The 19,609-nt window shown below is 37.2% G+C and overlaps 1 protein-coding gene across 1 annotated transcript in view; it reads left to right on the forward strand.

Annotated features, from left to right (window-relative positions):
* The window catches only part of LOC139114823 (CUB and sushi domain-containing protein 1-like), a 74,701-nt gene that overhangs the window by 369 nt on the left and 54,723 nt on the right, over positions 1–19,609 (forward strand). Inside the window, exon 1 of the mRNA XM_070676766.1 lies at positions 1–376. This exon is cut by the window's left edge and continues 369 nt beyond it. Within this exon, the coding sequence (XP_070532867.1) occupies positions 163–376 (214 nt within the window). The 5' untranslated portion in view covers positions 1–162. The remainder of the gene's footprint in view (positions 377–19,609) is intronic.

Here is a 19,609-nt window from a genome sequence, read left to right on the forward strand (position 1 = left end):
GTACCATCATGGTGAGGATACTATCGACCAAACATCCATAGCTAATCAACTCGTGTATGCAGAACTGTACAGAAAGCCCCGCTTCGTAAATACTCTTCAAATTCCTGAAAATTTATCGATAGACTACCATCAAAGTCGTAAAGAAATACTGGAATAAAAACCATGATTTTCCGGCGAACGAAAGGAGGGACATTGAGTTTTCTAATACACTCGTTGGCATTGTGGCAAACGATATTTTGCAGCTGTAATTGTCCTAACGTGAATCCTTGTCTGAACGGAGGTTTGTGCAAGGCAGACTGTGGACCTGAAGGTTACATCTGTATATGTTCATGGGGCTTCACTGGAAATACATGCCAAATAGCGACGACGATGACAAGTAAGTGATGTGATCCATACGTGCTACAAACTGAATAATGTAAAACATCAAAATGGTGCTTTAATGCGCTGTTTATAAACACACTTTGTAAAAATGAGCATGTATGCTTTTAAGACAAATTTATCATGACGGTGGTGGAATTTTCCTCAAATTTCTATTAAATTTACTGTAACAAACTTCAAAAATAAGATAAAGTATTTTTATGTCAAACGAAAGAGTCATAGAGCATTCACTTGAAATCCTCCGCACTAAATTACAGCAAAATTTAGTGGAAATCTTCAGTAAAAAATTGCAAACATCGTGATGAGTAAGCCACGTGACGAATACTAATTACCAATTCAAGAACAATGAAGGTGGACATTTACACGATGGACCATTTGTCCATTATCTACGGCGGTATGGAACCTATCATTACGATGCCATCCCACTTGTTATAAATATTGCGGCATTTTATTTAACTCACAACATCTCGCTCGGTAAAACTGTCTCGGTAACTTTCTTTTACTCAATTTCCTCACACGCTCTGAAATATTTGCTCTGTGTGTTCCCAAGGGAACCCAGAATGCCAGCACTATAGCAAGCTTTGTTTTGTTTTTATAGAAACCTATAATATGGCGCATATAAGCATCAGGATGCAGTAACCCTACTTAGCTATACCCCTGTGTGTCATTTAATTCGAAAACTATGAGTCCATCTCTATTCAGTTCTGAAAACAATCAACGAACCGGTCACGTTCGATAAATCCCGTCGTTCCTAATGTCGTTTAAATTCATGATAGAATTAGCCAACCAATCGGATTTTACTCTGAGAGTGTGGTCAGGATCATCAGATTTTCCCATTAATCTTCAACAATAAGGTTATGCTATACTCGTAGTGTAAAAATATCAAATCCATTTTTATTCCGGGTAAGATACATTGAAGAAATGCAATTATTGAGATGGGAATTGACCGTAGTGCACTTTTAGTTTCGTATGCTTCCTAGCAGATTGGACCCAATTTTGCACAAACCATCTTGAAATTTCATCTGTTGTGAATAATTTCATGATGTTTCTGTCCTACCAGGCTCAGTTTTCAATTGTAGGCTAGAGTATTTTTATACGTACTCAATATTAAGGTTAACCTGCCTGTTGTTAATTTTATCATTCTTTCCGCATTTGGAGTCATGTTGGCTTTTACGGTTGGTCGGATGTTGTAAAATGAAATGCCTTAAGGTAGAACGCGCCTCGGGGACAGACATTCGGACACTCAAACTTTTACAATTCTTTTCTGATATACCACATGTTCATTTTAAAGCTCTTGGTGAAAAAAAACTTTTCACCGGCTTAGTTTTTCGAAATTCGAAAATTTTTATTTTTTCCCATAGAGTTAACACAGGGATGGCGGCCATTTTGAATTTCTAATATCGGTAAATCTTGGGTAAATTGTTTCTCTTAGTACGAAAATTTGCACGGTGACCCCCTATTTTTATTCTTGATTTTGAAAGAGAATGATTGAAAGATTCCTTGAGGAAAATTAGAGCAAAAGTTTAAGTCTTTCACCTTTGAGGTGCATACTACCTTAACAGTATTATTATACACATTGGCTGAAATTTATTCACTCATTGCTTCCTATAAGGTGAAGATTTGATAACGGCGTTCATTCAAGCAATAACTGCAAAAAGGCGGTTAAAAGCCATGCACAGTGTTTAACTCCAATTGCCTGTTGGAATTCATAAAATGTGACGTCTTTCAATGCAATTTTAAGCAAGTGTGTTAATGCAATTCATGCTATATGCAAGTAGAAAATACATCGATTGTATACGTTATAGAAAGGAAAAACGTGTACACGGCGTGAGGAAAGTAATATTGTTTATTTTAATTTATTTTTATTCAGTATCATTAATATTATTTCTTCGTCCGCGGAACTCAAAAATTGGGGCTTCATCTGTCAATCTGTACGTCCGTCCACGCAGATGTCTCAGACACTTCTTTAAATCTTGGCACAAGGATAATACACTATGGCACACAAATGAAAGACAGTTAAGCATTATACCCCGCCGCAGGAGGGTATACACGAAATTTCGATACAATTTGCAACATATAGCACGAGCCTATATACGAGTGCTATGTGCAGCGAATTGTACCAAAATCGAGTGTATACCCGACTGCGGCGAGTGTTATTGCCTATATCTTATATTAACTTGTGTGTCTCTGTCGTCTTGTTTGGGTTTTCTTGTCAGTTTAAACCCTAAATGCAGAAAACGGACGCCTGAGAGATCGAACGTCGGAAATGCAGTACCCTAGACCGAGCGTTTGTATAAGTTTGGATTACGTTGACAACAAATGTACATAGATAGTATCCTACGACAACACATGCAGACGACAGACAAAAAATGACAGTGCAAATATCTGCTACCATAAAATGACGTATTACCTATTGGCGGGTGCTGGCTTAGACTTGGTTCAAGTCGGTGAATTTTTAAAACTAAGATCATTTATAATAGTTTCTCTTGTGTCTCTCCTATTTCGTACAAACCTATTCGGAATTTGGTAGCCCAGGCCAGGTTTTCCCAGCGATTGAGTGCGTTACCTTTGAGTCTGCGCAGTACAGTGAGTTAGTTTCTGCTGGATTCTGCTGTGATTCCGGGTGAAACTCCCCTGTAAAGCGTTCACCCGACTCATCGCGTCCACTTCACTAACGCGCGCGTTTCACATGAAAGCAAAATACAAATCGTTGCGTTCCCTCCACTCAAACATTCACAAATCACAGACTTGAACCAAGTCTAGTGCTGGCTGAGTGCACATTCGGAAGTGAACTGAAGGGTCCGACCAGGAGTGTGAATGTGTAAGAGCTCTTTTAAATAGCATGATGCAGTATTGTTTACAACCTTGAAAGTTAGACATAAAAACTTAAACTCTATACACTTGTGAATGCAAGTTACGCAGGACTGGCTGAATGTGTTCTGATTCCTTTGTTTTTGATACAGACATGTAGCGGAGTTTTGAATTAGTTGTAGTTTCTTGAATTGACAAGTGGGTAAACCGAAAAGCAAGCTATTACAATAATCCAGTATGGATGATACGAAAGCATGAACTAATTTTTCAGTTGAACTCTGATCAAGAAATTTGCGTATTCTCCATAGAGCAAATAAAGCTGAATTAGATAAACCTGCGACATGAGCAGCCACAGATGCTAAAGCATCTAGGGAGACACCAAGATCACAAACAACAGGCGATGAATGAATGCTGACACTTCCAAATTGTGTATCTCAGGGAAATGAGGACAGAGATTTCCAGGTCAATTTCTGTCAAACTTACTTTGCACAAGAATAAAACACTGTCGCATTTATAGGTACGTCAATTTGTTTTCGGTACGATGCAATATGGCCGCCCGGTGGCCATTTTGTTTCCATCTATGTCCCTTTGTCCGTCCGTCCACGCAGATATCTCAGAGATGCCTGGTTCAGTTTCTTTCAAACTTGCAAAGGAGAATACACTATGGCATACACATGCACGTCAATTTGTTCTCGATATGGTGGCCACTATATTGTTTCCTCTTTTCATGTCTAAAGCCATTACTGATTTCTTTCAAACTTTGTACAATTACTGATTTCTTTCAAACTTTGTACAACGACAATTCACTGTCACAGTGGCTTACGTATGCGTGTAGAATTATTTTATGGTACGATTCAATATCCATATGAATATTTTATTCTGATTTTTTACACGTCTCCAGCCATTACGCAGACATGTCATGACTGTTTTCTTTCAAATTTGCCAAATGGACAACACATCATGACATACATATGCACGTCTAATATTTTCATTATATGATCAAATATGGTCGCCAGACAGCCATTTTGTTCTGATTTTTCTATTTCCGAAGCCATTACTCACACGTGCCTTGACCAATTTCATTCGAACTTGGCGCATGGACAACATATTATGACTTACATACGCATGTCAAATGTCTTTGCCACACAATGTATCATGGCGTCCAACCGTTTTGTTCTGACTTTTCATATCTACATTCATAACATGTAGCCACATCTAGTATTTGTTCATCATGACAGAATCCAGTTGATAAAATATTGAGAGATATTGTGTACACAGATGTACAAAGTCAGTAAAATGAATGCTTGTATTTTTAGGTGTTCATTGCTCAGGAGGTCAGAAGCTGTTGATATATATAGTAAAAAATAAGATAACCATCCAGTTATGATGAAATCTAAGCTTTATTCAAATTTAACGCAAATCTTATACTTTTCGTTTCCAATTGGATCAACCACAAGGTCACTTTTCCTTAATCTCTGACTGTGTGATTGATTCTGTTTTGTGTCTGTGATTGTCAATGATTATCAAGTTTGGGCTAATCTCGCTGTTGCTATTGTAGGTGTAATACCTTGCCATTGATTCAATACACTGAAAATAGCGATTGTTTGCACGAGCACCAACCCTATCTTCCATGTTTCTGCCTGTATGCAAACATAAATAGGTAGATATAACTAACAGTCCTATATCTCCCTTGGTGCCAATAATTTTCAAATCATGTCTCGTTTTACTCTTGTGATCGTAAAAGTTAGCTTCATACATTACCAGGTCACCTATTCGTTATGATTTACAGTACACATATTCCAGGTGAGAGACTTATATGTCTGTCCATCTGTCCTTATCCCAAACAATCACTCAGACTTCATATGACCACTTGGCAACCACTTTAGTTGTAAATATAACGTAACGCAAATTTAGCTAAACTAATCCAATTCGTAGTGGGTACATCAACCGTGCACATACACATCAATACAAGGTTACAACTTTCTCAGCCATTTTCAGGATGTGGTTTGAACAATTTCATTTCACCTTGATTTCAGTCAATGGTTTCCAAATCATTAACCTTGGACTTTGTCCTTTTAGAATGACTTGCTTATAACGGAGGCCCGCAGTGACAAAACCCTCAGAGATCACTAGTTTAATTATCTCTGATGGTGACCGTTAAGCAGTACATTGGCACTTCTCTCAAAGGAAGGTGTTGGAATGATGATAATTGAATACGGTACTGTCTCTGACGATTTATTTTCTTTCAGGTGATTAATTTCGTTCATTCACCGAGAGAAAGAAAAGCAGTGTATGAGAAACATGACTGAAATTTTAAAAAGTTGTATTTTCGTTCGTGTTTTCATTCAAATCGAGGCAAACGTTGCCTTGAATGTCTAACGATATGATCATAGTGGGCATGTACCAATGATAAAATCTGTACCGATATGATCATAGTGGGCATGTACCAATGATAAAATCTGTACCGATATGATCATAGTGGGCATGTACCAATGATAAAATCTGTATCGATATGATCATAGTGGGCATGTACCAATGATAAAATCTGTACCGATATGATCATAGTGGGCATGTACCAATGATAAAATCTGTCTGGATTATTACTGACAAAGTATTTATGTTTTTTTACCGCCGTGAAATGCCACTAAGATATTGAGGCTACCCGTAGGCCTATATGATAAATTAGATGATACTATCCACCAGGGTTATACACTCTCCTGTGCTGTACATAGTATTCATCTACAATTAATAATTGGATGTAATCCCATATAGACCCTTAGGGGTCTTTATGAAACAAATTCGAATTAATTCCTCTCTCTGGAGGAATGTTGTCGGTGGTTTCAAGTTCCGAGCCATCGAGATCAAAGAGTTAGAAAGCCAATCACGTCACGGTGATGAAAACAACCTTGTCCAGTACAGTTATTATATAATGTCAGCAATAAAATAAAGTTTTAATCGTGTCAGTGTAATTGAAGCATTTTATTTTATTCGTAAAGCCGTACATCATGTTTCAATGACATTCGATGTATTTTGGCTTTTTATGCATTATAAATACAGTTAGGTTTTGTAGAGCATTTCCTGAGTTGAGATGCGTACTATCAAGCGAGATGAAATAAGTACCTTGGGACAGAATAGTCTCTGCACGTCATCTAGATTTTTTGTTGTATTCCTGAACATGAACAGCATTTTCCCAACGTGGTGTATTCAGCCCATGTCTCTCAGGCATTTCCATGATTGCACATGGGAAACAAAACCTCGACAATTGCAGGTGTAATGGTTACTTTTTCGCATACGATGGCCGGCTTTTTGACATATCCGGGATTAATCAGCGACGAATCTTTCCATGCATTTTTCATATATTTCAAGCCTCTTTGTGGCGTTATTAAGTTAAATGAAAAGTAAGGCTACTGTAAAAATGTTAAATCCGGTTTTCGATATTTACTGAAGCCTTTTTCCTAATGTACTGTAGTGTAAGAGAGGTGTCCAAAGCAAAACACAGTCGACGCGAATTTCAACTAAACATCGCACATAAAATGAAAAACGACTGACATCGTGACTCGGTCGTGAAACTTGGTTTGCAATGATAGGGCCGAGGAAAAACAATTGAGCTGTTACGATAACCCGCCCTTATTTTTTACCTGCCGACCCTAAACTTGTTAAAGCTATGTAAACACAGAAGTAAAAAAAAAAAAAAGAAAACACCCATAAAATCACGCATTCATTACCTAGCGTTTGATTTTTGTTTGAACGAGGATGTCTTTTATGGTTTTTATTCCTTTTATATGTATGATACATTTTTCTAGAAATGTTGTGGACAGTGTTTGATCTCCCTGCACCCCTACCGACCTACCTACCCTATTTTTAAAAATTATGTTATCGGAACAGCACAATTTTTTTTTTGCCTAAATAACTTTAAAGCTCAGCGAGAAGATAATCTGATCGAAAAGTGGATTCGTCGATATATCATCCAGGAAATTCGCCATTGACGGATAATTGTGCCCTTTCGAGTAATGGACTGAAAATAACTTCAGTTACAGTTAAGTTTTAAATTTATATTTGTAATCGCCGAAATCGCCAGATTGATTCTTTACAATTTAAAATTTGTCCAATCGTTCTTTATATTGTCGTAACATCCAGGTTTAAGTATAGGTATTGTGTCGTGATTTTTACTCGTCTTTGCTCTTCCATTATACGCACAGGCGGCCCAGACACTATCAACAAGTTAATTATTGAGTTTTTCTTAGTTTTCTTTATCAGTTCCTCTCCTTTTCTTCATGTTCTGACTGATCGTAGTAAATAAAATAAATGACTATATAGCCTAACCTATAGCCTCTTGACTCTTTATTTATTTTACACCCAATTACAAGGACGTTTATCTCTCATATACACAAATCTTGGAATTAATTGGTCAACACAACTAATTATGCTAATCCGTGGACTTAGCAGGGATTTTATTGGTTGGTCAACATCGCGAAAGATAGGAAAGGTTACATCTCTATTCTTTCCAATATTGACCAACCCTTGATAAGTCCCCGGATTAGCATAAATGTTTGTGTGGACTAATTAATTACAAGATGTGTATATTAGAGATAAACGTCCTTGTAATGGGGTGTGAAATTGTATTCACTCCAATCAGTCAGAGCATGAAGACACAGTCCCTCTATCCATAGAGGGACTGTGAAGAAGAAAAGGAGAGGAACTGATAGAAAAAACAGTGAGAAAAATTCAATAATAAGCTTATTGATAGTGTCTGGGTCGCCTGTGGTCATACATAGAGTTCTACGTTTCCCTCTCTTCAACAATACCACATCTTGGCTGTTGAATTTCCGTTCAACGACGGTCGCGTAATTTTAGTATCTCCTTTCTCCTTGTTATACGCGAAAACTAAGAAGAAAAACACTTGAAAAGCCTGAAACTCAATTCCGATATCAATAAACCCTTTTGCGGCGAGTAGGCCTAAGCTTATACACTAAATTATGGAACGATTCTCTCCGTAAGCACTCGTTTTGTGTTACATTTTGCTCATTGTACAAAAATATCGGATGCCCGACTGAGGCGGGTACTGGGTAATATATTATACTGGTTAATTACTTTAATCACTGCAGTGAAAGGTGTTGTTAAAATGCACAGCTGCGTGTGGATGATGTGTCATTTCACATTGATTTCTGTAACCACTGTCAGGTAGATATTTATTGTAGGTAATTTTTACAAAATTGCAATTGTCAAGTTCTCGATGAACAAGTTTAACTAATCGTTTCTTCTTGGACATCGGAGATTCTGCGGTCACCTCGCAGCATCAACACTCTGAGAAATGTGAAATGAAATGAAAGAGCTCTTTTCTCTCAAAAGTATTTAGTATTTAATGAAGTACGTGTTACTTCAAGCGCCGCGAGATCCTTTTTCAAAAATAAGCATTATTATCATATAAAATATCAATACAGAGAAGAAGAGAGGTGCCTTTCAAATCAATTCATGAAAAGGAAATGACGAGATGAATTTTTGTTGTATTTCTGCCATATAAATATTGATACTGGGTCTTAAAACATCATCAAATATCTGTGACGACGTAATTCCATTTTCCTTTCCTAAAAGATTATTCAGTCGAGAATATTCTTAGCTCCTTTTTTGTCTGTACATCATCATTTTTGTGTTTCCATCATACATCGGGACAAAGGTGAATGTTCATTTACTCGTTACGATTTGAAACTTCATCGGAATGGACATGACGTAAGCTGAACGTTATCAAAATTCACAAATCCCCAAGAAATTTTGTCAGATTATGCAAGACCGTAACAGATAATTGTTTTGTCATGCCATTGCTTCTTTTGCTTCAGTTGTTGGTTCTGTGTGTAGAGCAAGAGCTACATTTTACGTTCGAATTCAAATTCAACGTTCAAAGCGTCAACCATTACCCTTACGCCAACCGTAACGGATATATAGGCATGGCAATATATACACTGCTTCTTCTATTGTACTTCCCTATGCCATAAACCAACCTCTTCAGAATAGACCTTTCCACTACTTTGTAATGGAATTGATTCGCATACAAAGAGCAAATCTCTGAACTCGATGGATTTGCCAACATGTATAACCTGTACATCAACACTTAGAATTACCTTTATTGAGGTTCTATCAATGGTTTCATTACACACTTATTATCGCCTAACATTCGGAAGTGTAGAAAATGCATTTGCCATTGTCTTGGTGTTTGTTGCACACCACGGATCTGAACCATTTAAAGGCTTGTTCGTGGGCGTCGGAAACAGTGAACGGGGGTTTGATCATTCAGAAGGAACTATAAATGGATAGCCTTTTTGAAAGACTGCCACTTTGGGGAATATTTTGCATTTATACTGAGGAGTATCTATTTTGTGAAAAAAGTAATCTCCAACATGAAATTTTATTGCACCCATAACACTCTTATTCATGCTTTACAGCTCAACGTTTTAAGATTAAGACATAGTTAATCCGACCTTATCAACGCCCCTTTTCCATTCTAGTGATTGCCTACTACATCAAAGACATTAGATGTGAAATCGGCAATGATAAAATAAGACGTAAACTTGTCATTGTATCGCTTGGGTGATGACTTGAATAATGGCAGCACGGTGACAACGTGCAGCATGTGATTACTTTAGCAGATTGAAGACAGGGATTCTCTAGTAACAGAGTGATATGCTTTATACTGAATGGTTGACCACTAGTGCTCTCCATAAAGTAATGGGGAAACACGCCAGACACGTCGATAGAGTTATGTTTTACATATCTATATATGTTCACTATATCTTTTAAGTGTATATATCACTACTTTTGCGATTAATACAAAGTTGTCCTTGTCGATTGAACATATCATGAGTTTCTTATGAGTTCAAGTTCTCATGTACAGCAAAGCGTTACGCCCCTGTGAAAAATCCTGTGCACATGTGGCCCTGTGGTACACTTTTGTGTCAGCAAAGACGTCACCTGACTGTGACTGGGACTGATATGCACATCTGTATCCAGCGCTTCAAGGGCATGACTGCATACAGTGCTGATATTTCTGCCTGTCTCAGCACCTGTAATAAACATGCATACAGCGTTGTGGTAGCAGTGATGTGACATGGTCCGAAAATTCTACCTGTACAGTTGTCTGAAAGTGTATGAGTGTACAGAAATTTACCATAAAATGTTTGACCTGGTTCCAGCCAATGTATTCAGCTCTGAAATTTGGCAACTTGTCAGACCCCGCTTGCCCAAGTAGAATATTGACTGGTCACAGCTCTATACACACATCCATTTTTCACTCACGAGTTCACAGAACTGAATACAGTAAGAAATTTGACCATTGTAAATAGCATTGTACAATCAGGCCTGATTAAGTTCTATTGGTACAACTCTGAAATCTGTCCAATTTTAAGGCCCAGTAACAAAGCTTGTTTTTCAGGGTCTGTCACAGGTTCTAGTCAGACCGTGCCTGTTCCAGGCATTAGGGGGACGTCGTTATTGACGGCCTGGCGGGGGGTCGGGAGAATCAGAGGGGGTCACTCGTAAGCTATAGAAGGGAATTGTCCAAAATGTGGAAAGAAAGAAGGGGGTTATTCAATTTTTGATGCAAAATGAATTGAAACACCTCTCAGATTGCACTATTTCACACATCAGTTTCTAAAAATGTACGATGCGACAGGGGGACATCCCTCTCTAGTGCTCTACCCCATGGGATGTTCTAACAGTTTACTCAGTAACAATACAATTGAAAACATCTCTCAGATTGCAACAGACTGCACCATTACACACATCGATTTCTCAAAATTTTCAATACGTGAGGGGAACACCACCTCTCGTGCTCTCCCCCTTGGGATGTTCTGAAAACACCTCTCAGATTGCACCAGACTGCACCGTTGCATATACAATTTCTAAAAATATTTCCACGCAAGAGAGGGACAACCTCCTCTTATCCTTTCCGCGTCAGCCACCCACATGTTCTCTCCCCTGTACTTTCAAATTCTGCCCTGCCAGATATCTTAGCGAAAACTCTGTCATTATTCCCGTCTCATAGTAAACAATATTATATGGTTAGATACTGGTTATAGCGTGAGCTTTTATATCTACATTTTGCTGCGAGTTTGAATATCATTTTGTTGGTTTCACCTTTTTCAACTGTCATGAAATCTAGCTATGATAATCTAGCAGGGTACAGAAAGATTTGAAAGGTCATTACTATTGCTGTATTTTTGTAAATTTTACAAATACATGTATCGATATTTAACTTTTCTAAGTGGAGGGGGGTCAGTCAAAATTTCTGTGCTAGAGGGAGGTACTCAAATTCATCATGGTTGGCATGGGGTACTCGAGTTTCCGATGAAATTCCTCCGACCCTCCCCCGGCCGTAAATAATGACGGCTCCCTTACCTGAAATTTGCCCGTGGTTTCCAAAATGTGTAAATGACAACAAATGGGATTTGAGGGTATTTTAAATTGCTATACTCGTGTTCCGTGGGTAATGGGCTCATGCTGCTGACGAGATTGGAATCTGTCGAAGCAATGGTTGTCACAATTCTTCATTTCGGATACTCTCAGTCATCACGACACCACAATCAATCAGCTAAAGCCAATCAAAGAACTATGATGTTTTCAGAAGTTTAAGAAAGTCGACGATTGTACAATTTTAGCATTACTGACGATGGTTATCTTAACATTTGATGACTTGCTAGTTTGTCTGGAGGTGTATGTGTTTAGTCATGGTCAAATGTGATATACATCTACTAATTTCCACGTCTTCCTGATCGGTTAATCGGCCACACACAATAAAAGCTTTCCAACTAAATGAAAGAAAAACGCCGCGCGTTCCATATTCTGTACTTATATGGTATCACAACTTTGCTATCAAAATGCCACAGATGCAAACTTGGAAGTAGGTACAAAGTTATATCAGTAAAACCATGCTTCAAATACAAATGTTGATCCCGAACGTTTATCATGCTGTTTCTTCTTAAATCAATCCTAGACCCTGAAATTTGTAGAATTATTCATTACAGGGATTCGACAATTTAAAGTAAATCCGACGACTTTTCTTTCCTCATTTGACATACCTTTGATAAAGCTAAACGATTTACAAACTACAGTTACTGGTATCTGATTCCACAATTAAAAAAGTCAACACAGCTAGCATATGTGAAATCGTGTTAATGTTGTGGTTTATTCGACGCAGTAATTTTTACTTCAGTCAAATTGCATTGAATGCCCTACTTCCGTGTATCAATGTCTGTTGCATCCGTTCCATTAGTCCATTCCAAAAAAGAGACCCAATGAAGCTATAACTAAGCAAATTTGAACCAGCCATCTTGGTCATAAAACTAAAGTCTATGCCATGCCATGCAAGTATACTGAAATCACTTTTCTTAGAACTCAGGTATTTTAAATTTTATCTTAACAAAATGTTGTTTTCATTTCAAATTATTAAAGATTACCCAAATTATTTTCAAGGTTAACTATTATTGACATTCAACATAGGACTTTACCCAAAGTGACTATAAGCTTGCATTTCTGCAACTTCAATGTCTGGTTAACATCTGTTTGTGTACATGACACCATTAAAACCTGATACCTGTTGATAACACACCAGTAACTGTTGTGTGTCGAATGGAACTTATGTCATTCTGTGATGAGATGAGTGGTGAACTTCCGCTGGCAAAGTCTACGATGGTGCAGCAAATTTGTCATCAACTGCTTATTTGTCTCCTACGCAAATCCTCTGTCCTCAACGTGCTTGTATTGTAACAATTCATTATGACCACTATGCGGCCATTTTATGTCAATTTTTCCATGCCTACAGCTGAAACTAGGATATCCCCGGACCGATCTCTTCCAAATTTTGTACAATGACATAACTCTATGCAAGTGGATTTTAGGTTACGTTTCCCAGTAGTCTGTTTCAAAATGACATGCATTTTATGTCCTAGTCACATGTATCGGCCACAGTGATTGGCGAACTCTACAGAACGATGCCAGCACGAAGACACAAGGCAACCAATCACAGTGCCGTGAACTGAACATTATATAGTAATGAATGAGACCTAAGAGAAAGGGTCCAGCCGATGAGTGTGCTGTATAGGATCAAAAACACCAATCACTGTGACCAGTACACATGTCTCGGACCTTACTTATGAAACAGGATGAGTACAGCATTAAACAAGTGTAGTTTATTTTAAGTTTCATATAAATAAGTCCCAACAAGGCTTAGTTACAGAAGTAGAATTGAAAAAAATCAAACAAAATGGCCCCTGGTGACATTATTGTACTCTATGGCAAAAAAGACCTTGCAAGTAATGTTTAGGAAATTTTTCAGTGTGTGGCTTACTGTTTCTTGTGATGGTTGGCTGTGCGAGTGTCTTGGCATGATTTCAACTATGTGGAGTCTTTCTTCGATATTGAGCTGGCCCGTCACGGCCGAAAGGCAATTATGTATGTGTTGGTCTGTATTTATGATGACTTGTAGTCGGCAAAATACCCTAAAGATTGAGCAGATAATCTTTCAGTTGTTGTTGTTGTTGTTGTTGTTGCTTTTTCTTTATTTCCTCCTGTATAAAGAAGAATCACAGCAACATACATTTTTACACTTTAAGAGTCACAACAGTTACATCAGAAAGAAAAACGTTGTTAATTAATGCAAAAATATTGTCTGGAAAAATTCCAGGGCAGTTTTTACGAGAAACGTACAGTCTTCAGAGCTGAAATTGTTAATGGCATATTCGTTTCCAAGCATTGCTGAAACAAAATATTCATCTCGGAGATCATTAAGGAAAACTGTAAAGTGCACACTTGTGCGGTTAATCAACTTAGACCAAATATTATTCCTCCGTGCTCTGTTTTCGTGCAAGTTACAGCAGAATGGATAAGCAAATTATTCCACAGGTGACTTACTCACATTTTGGACAATGTGTTATTTCCAGATTTGCAAGGATCAGTAAAATATACATCGCAGTATCTTTGAAGAAAGGAAACAATTTTACGAAGCGCAATTATAAGAAAAGTGGTTCAATTTTTGGATGAAAGAAATCGAATTCCCTTTTACTTTAAAGTCTGCCCTTCCGCAAGACATTTTCTCTTTCATACACAGTATCTTTAATTCAATTTCCAAGTCGTTTTGTCAGGAAAGAATCCTGACAAATAGAATTCTTCCAGAAAACATACCAGGTCATATTTTGCTACTATACGTAACACATCAGGAATAAAGCCTTTTTGACTTTCAATGACTGACAGTTTGAATTCAAAAAGACGCTGTAGGAAGACTTTTTTGCACAAAGCAGAGTTACTAAGGCGACACAATGTTCAAAAAAATCTGAATTTACATAAATCTGAGTGTGCTTCCATTGAGTTCAAGCCAATCGTACTTATAGCAATGTCCGATAAAGTTCTTGTCGGTAAACCTTGTATTATTTTGCAGCATATCGCTGGTACCGTTCCAACATTAACATTTCAGTATCAGAAATTGTCCAAAGTTCACATGAGTGGAAAGCTGCAGGCATACATATTTTTTCCAAACCTCTGCACCAATGATAGGATTAATTCCATTTGGTCCAATACAAGAGCTAAGCAGAGAATTAAGAATGGATCTGGCTTTTTTACACAAAGAAACTGTCCGATCTAGAGATGACACAGTACTATTGAATTGCATGCCAACAGTGGTAATCGAGTCAGTTTACGTATTGCCTCGTTATGTAAAGAAAACAGCATTGCATAGGTCTACTTTTGTGTTCAGATTTCTCTTCTCCGAAAATAATAAGACGGCTCTTACTTGTTGAAAGTTTCAGTCTCCAAAGGGAACAAAAATTACTAACAATGTTAACATGTTTTTGGCAAGTAGAACGAGTAGGTGTCAAAATTGAAATATCATCAGCAAGTGCAGGTGCGCCTACAAATGATGAGCTGATAAAACAACCGACTTTACTGGACCCAAGCTCAGTAAATAAATCATTGATGTAAATAAGGAATAATGCCGTAGAGAGTACACTACCCTGGCGAATTCCCTGTAGTATGGGGAAGGTTTCTGAAGTACATGTACCCACGACAATTTTGAAATTTGGACATGAAACATAGTACGTAATAGCCTCCAAGAGTCTTTCTTCGATACAGAGCTGGCCCGTCACGGCCGAAAGGCAATTATGTAAGTGTTTGTCTGTATTTATGATGACCTGTAGTCGGTAAAAGACCCTTGAGATTGAGCGGATAATCTGTCAGTGACAATCGATGTAGTTGTGGTGACGTCAGCGTCAGTTACTGTCACAACTATGCAATCGATGTGCAGTTGTGTGACATAGGGTTGCGTCCCTATACCAACTTTGAAAGAAAATCATCGGTCTGGATATATTTTAGAGATACCACAGTAGTCATTGAAAAATTGAATTCAAAAGACAACCTTTCGGCCATATTGGAAAGTATTGCGAAAACAAATTACATCCAATAAATAAATCAATAAATAAATAAACAAACAAACAAACAAACAAACAAATAAACAAATAAATAAATAAATAAATAAATAAATAAATAAATAAATAAATAAATAAATAAATAAATAAATAAATAAATAAATAAATAATTTACCTAAATAAATAAATAATTAATTAATTAATTAATTAATAAATAAATAAATAATTTACCTCTTACTCATATTAATACAAATTGCCTATAGGATGTGACCGTCAATTGCTATCTTCTTTTGAAGGTTGCTTTCAAGGTCATCTGAACATTTACAATTACACCCTCACTGTGTTTTTCCCTAGCGATTCGCTTTCTGACCTTGAAGATTTTCTCTGACTGTCTGTTTTCTTTGCTGTTCAATTTGACGATTCATTCACGAATAAATCAGCCATGATCAGCATTGGCAGAACAGGCAGATCAAGGTATTTGATGATATCACATTGATAGGTGTAATTCAGTGTGGATGAAATGCACGGTTATCTTAAGGCTGCGTTCACAAATAATGATGAGGGGGGCTGGAGGAATCGCGATTGAAATCCTTTTTCTTTCAGATCCCCCCTCAATACCCTAAAAATTATTCAAATGCCCCCCCTTTATATGATAAAAATTTTTCAAGTCCCCCCAAAGTATCACAAGCACGGATATTTGTAAAGGATGTGCGCACAGACAAAATAAACACGTATTGCGCCATTCCGCTCGCAGATGTTCAACATTACCTGTTATTAGTACTTTGTAAAGTCATATTTCTAAGGAAAGTTCTTAAATTGATTCATATTTGAACGCATCAGTGAACATTTTGGGTTTATCAGTCTAAGCCAACTTGAGTTAATCCAAATCTGGCCGGGCCAATTGCTCCTGCCGAAGAGCACACAAAATGACGATCATGAGAGAGTATGCAAATTATGAATTCTGGCTAATTGCCATATTGTAAAAAACTGAGCACAGTGACCCACCAAAAATTTGTTTCAAAAGTACAAGACATATATGAATTAGATGCTACTCAAAATTGACAATATTGAAAGGTTAAAATATTCCATCAAATAAATGTTTTAATCTCTGAAATTTTGGGTGTAATAATGGCCAATTTGGTTAAAAAATAAATAATTCCATTAGTCAGATATTTTTTCATTTAGTCTTTACTGTTCAAAGTTTTACTTTTGTATTATTTTATGACGTGACTATGAAAATTTAGAAAATTGAACATTGTGACCCCATCTTTTTCTTTAATATTATTCTTATATTCCAGAAAGTCTCCTGGTCTTCCATGTGTTGCTGTCTTGTGTACAAGTATGTTTCACTGTCATGAGCGTCATTTGACACAAACCTCTTCTTCAACTACCATGTACATCAGAGTCAGAGGTATCTCTATCACTGCTCAGGTATGCAGTAACAGTGACACTGCAGTAGCAGGGCAGTATCTGATAGTGACACTGCCCGTAGGCAGTAGCTGTATTAACTTTGATAATTTTGACAATATTTTTGCAGTTTAAACAACTGCGTTCTTGTTCTACTCCTTACAGCATGTTGAACTGTCCAGTATTCAGCTTGCTATCACAGCCTGTGTAAGTATACCATGCATTTGTATCACTGACAACTGACTGTTTCTGATTAAATTATCACCTAATACATATTTATATATGCTCGCTCTGTCGACAAACTGAATATTGTGTGTTTGATTATGCTGTAGGGAGACAGCAAGAAACTGAAGTTGATATATTACATAGAAATATTGCAAAAATCATCAACAGTTGCAGCTTCTGCCCTGTTACTGGGCTCGTTTGTTTTTTTATGACAAATCACACGTTCAGATTTTTTTCAAGATAAAAGTCATGAAATGTGACAAAATGGTTCAAGATTTTGTTAAATGATTACTAACATTACAACAATTGGATGACATAAAAATGGTATTCATTTTCATTGAATCACCTACAAAAACTTGGAATTGGAGAATGTAAAACATAAAAAGGAACCAAAAAATTTTCAAGTCCCCCCTACAGGCAGAGCAAAATTTTCAAGTCCCCCCTCTACTACCCCAAAAATTTTCGAATCCCCCCTGAATTCCTCCAGCCCCTCCCCCCCCCCCCAACCATTTTTATGAACGCAGCCTAATGTGTTGAAGCCTAGGGACTCGGAACAGCAAAATTCAATACCGACTGAAGTCGACGAAATTAATACCTTTTACGAATTGAGGTGTCACACAACAAACTCCTCTCTGTATGCATTCAGATAGTTGTTCGTATCTGACGCTTATATCGGAGGTATTTTACGATACCAGGCTACATGAAATCAGGCAAACTAATTATGGCATTGTTGATAGTAACAAGAGATACTTTTCAACAGACGATACTTGCAATAGCCGTCGGTAAGACGGCTCACACATTGCCACATTGTCAAACTTTGAAAAAGTCAACAAAATACATCCGGACAACCACACGCATGAAGCAAATTCGATAAGTATGTGTTTCTTCAAAATTAATTATAGTCGCTGTGAAATTGATATAGTGTAAATTACTCGTATTAATCTATTACGCTTGGTGTTTAGTTTGCTGTTCATTGAAAACGACTAAGTAAGATCCGATAGTTAACAAAGTATCGATTCTAGTTGAAAACATGGATCATGGCTGAGTAACAATAATCTAGCTATATTGTGTGCCTTGAGCAATGACAGACGACCATTTTCTTGTTTATGTTTAATTTTCTACATTGGGTTTCTATTGAAGTTCTACAACTAATACATAGCTTTGCTCAACAAGGAACATTATCCTCTTCAAGACAACATTAATTCCCGCTAGAAAAACTTTCGTAATTGATTAATTCTTAATTGAATATTTAATAAGTTTTGCTAACGCTTTCAACGGTGAATGTATTAGCAACAACGACATCATCTGATGTTGATGTTTCATGACTTTCCAAGACCTTTATAGGCAGACAAAGTAGTAGCATGTTGCACGTTCATTGCAGATGTGAAAGTGTTAGCGTATACGTCAGAGCAAAGATGGAATTAAAACTGGTACGGTACATAAACGATTGTCCACTTAAGGTTTTGTGATGCACAAGGCTGTCAAGAGCAGAGATTGCGTACTCATCTCAAACATAGAGAAAGATAGATAGTTTATGTTTCTCTGTGTCTCAAACAAACCATTTTGTACCTTCACGTTTATTTCGAATCGGATCTCATTTCATTAGGTGTCAAATCTGAGAATTTAGATGTCCACCTTCTGAAATTAAACTTTGAAAACTCTTTCAGTTGTTACCGCTATTTACTTTGCCGAATAATGTATACTCCTCTGTGTTTGTTTGATATTTTTATAATATGAGCACTGCAACGTCCAGGGACGAAAGAGTAAACATATTCACAGGTGATAAAGTGCGATCTCGTGAGTTGTATTGCTATCATGATTTAGTACTTGGCATTGGTGAGGGGTGAGGTAAGATCCAAAAGTTGTCTTTCAATGACGTCTTTGATCATGACTGTTGGATTCAAAGGCAATGAAACTTGCGATACCAAATGATATTTCAATAGCCATTCCAAATAGTCATTCCAAATTACCATAATAGCATTGTGCATGCTTCGATGCAAAGAATTTGCAGTACACGTTTAAAAAAGTATTATAAAGCATTTGTCTTCGAAAGATATCGCATGCTGTATGCGTATAAAAATCAAGATAAAACCATTTTTGCTGTTAGAAACAGCGCTGACTCCGCCGTATTAATCTAAAGTTTGTGATTCTTCGAGATAGTATGCAATATGCGTGATCCGTCCAAACAGAATTTCAGTTGACGAAATCGCAAATTGCAAAGTGCTGCTTTCAAAAGATCGAAATCTATATAAGAACACTATCTGAAATAAAGCAAATTGTTGGTTTTCGCGGAGAACGTCTCAGTGCATCTACGTCAATGATCATTGTCTTTCATGCCTGCCTGATCGACAACGAGTTTATCATGGAAACACGGGCGCGGTCTT

This window comes from Ptychodera flava, chromosome 16 (genome assembly GCF_041260155.1).
Source record: "Ptychodera flava strain L36383 chromosome 16, AS_Pfla_20210202, whole genome shotgun sequence".
Lineage (NCBI taxonomy): Eukaryota > Metazoa > Hemichordata > Enteropneusta > Ptychoderidae > Ptychodera > Ptychodera flava.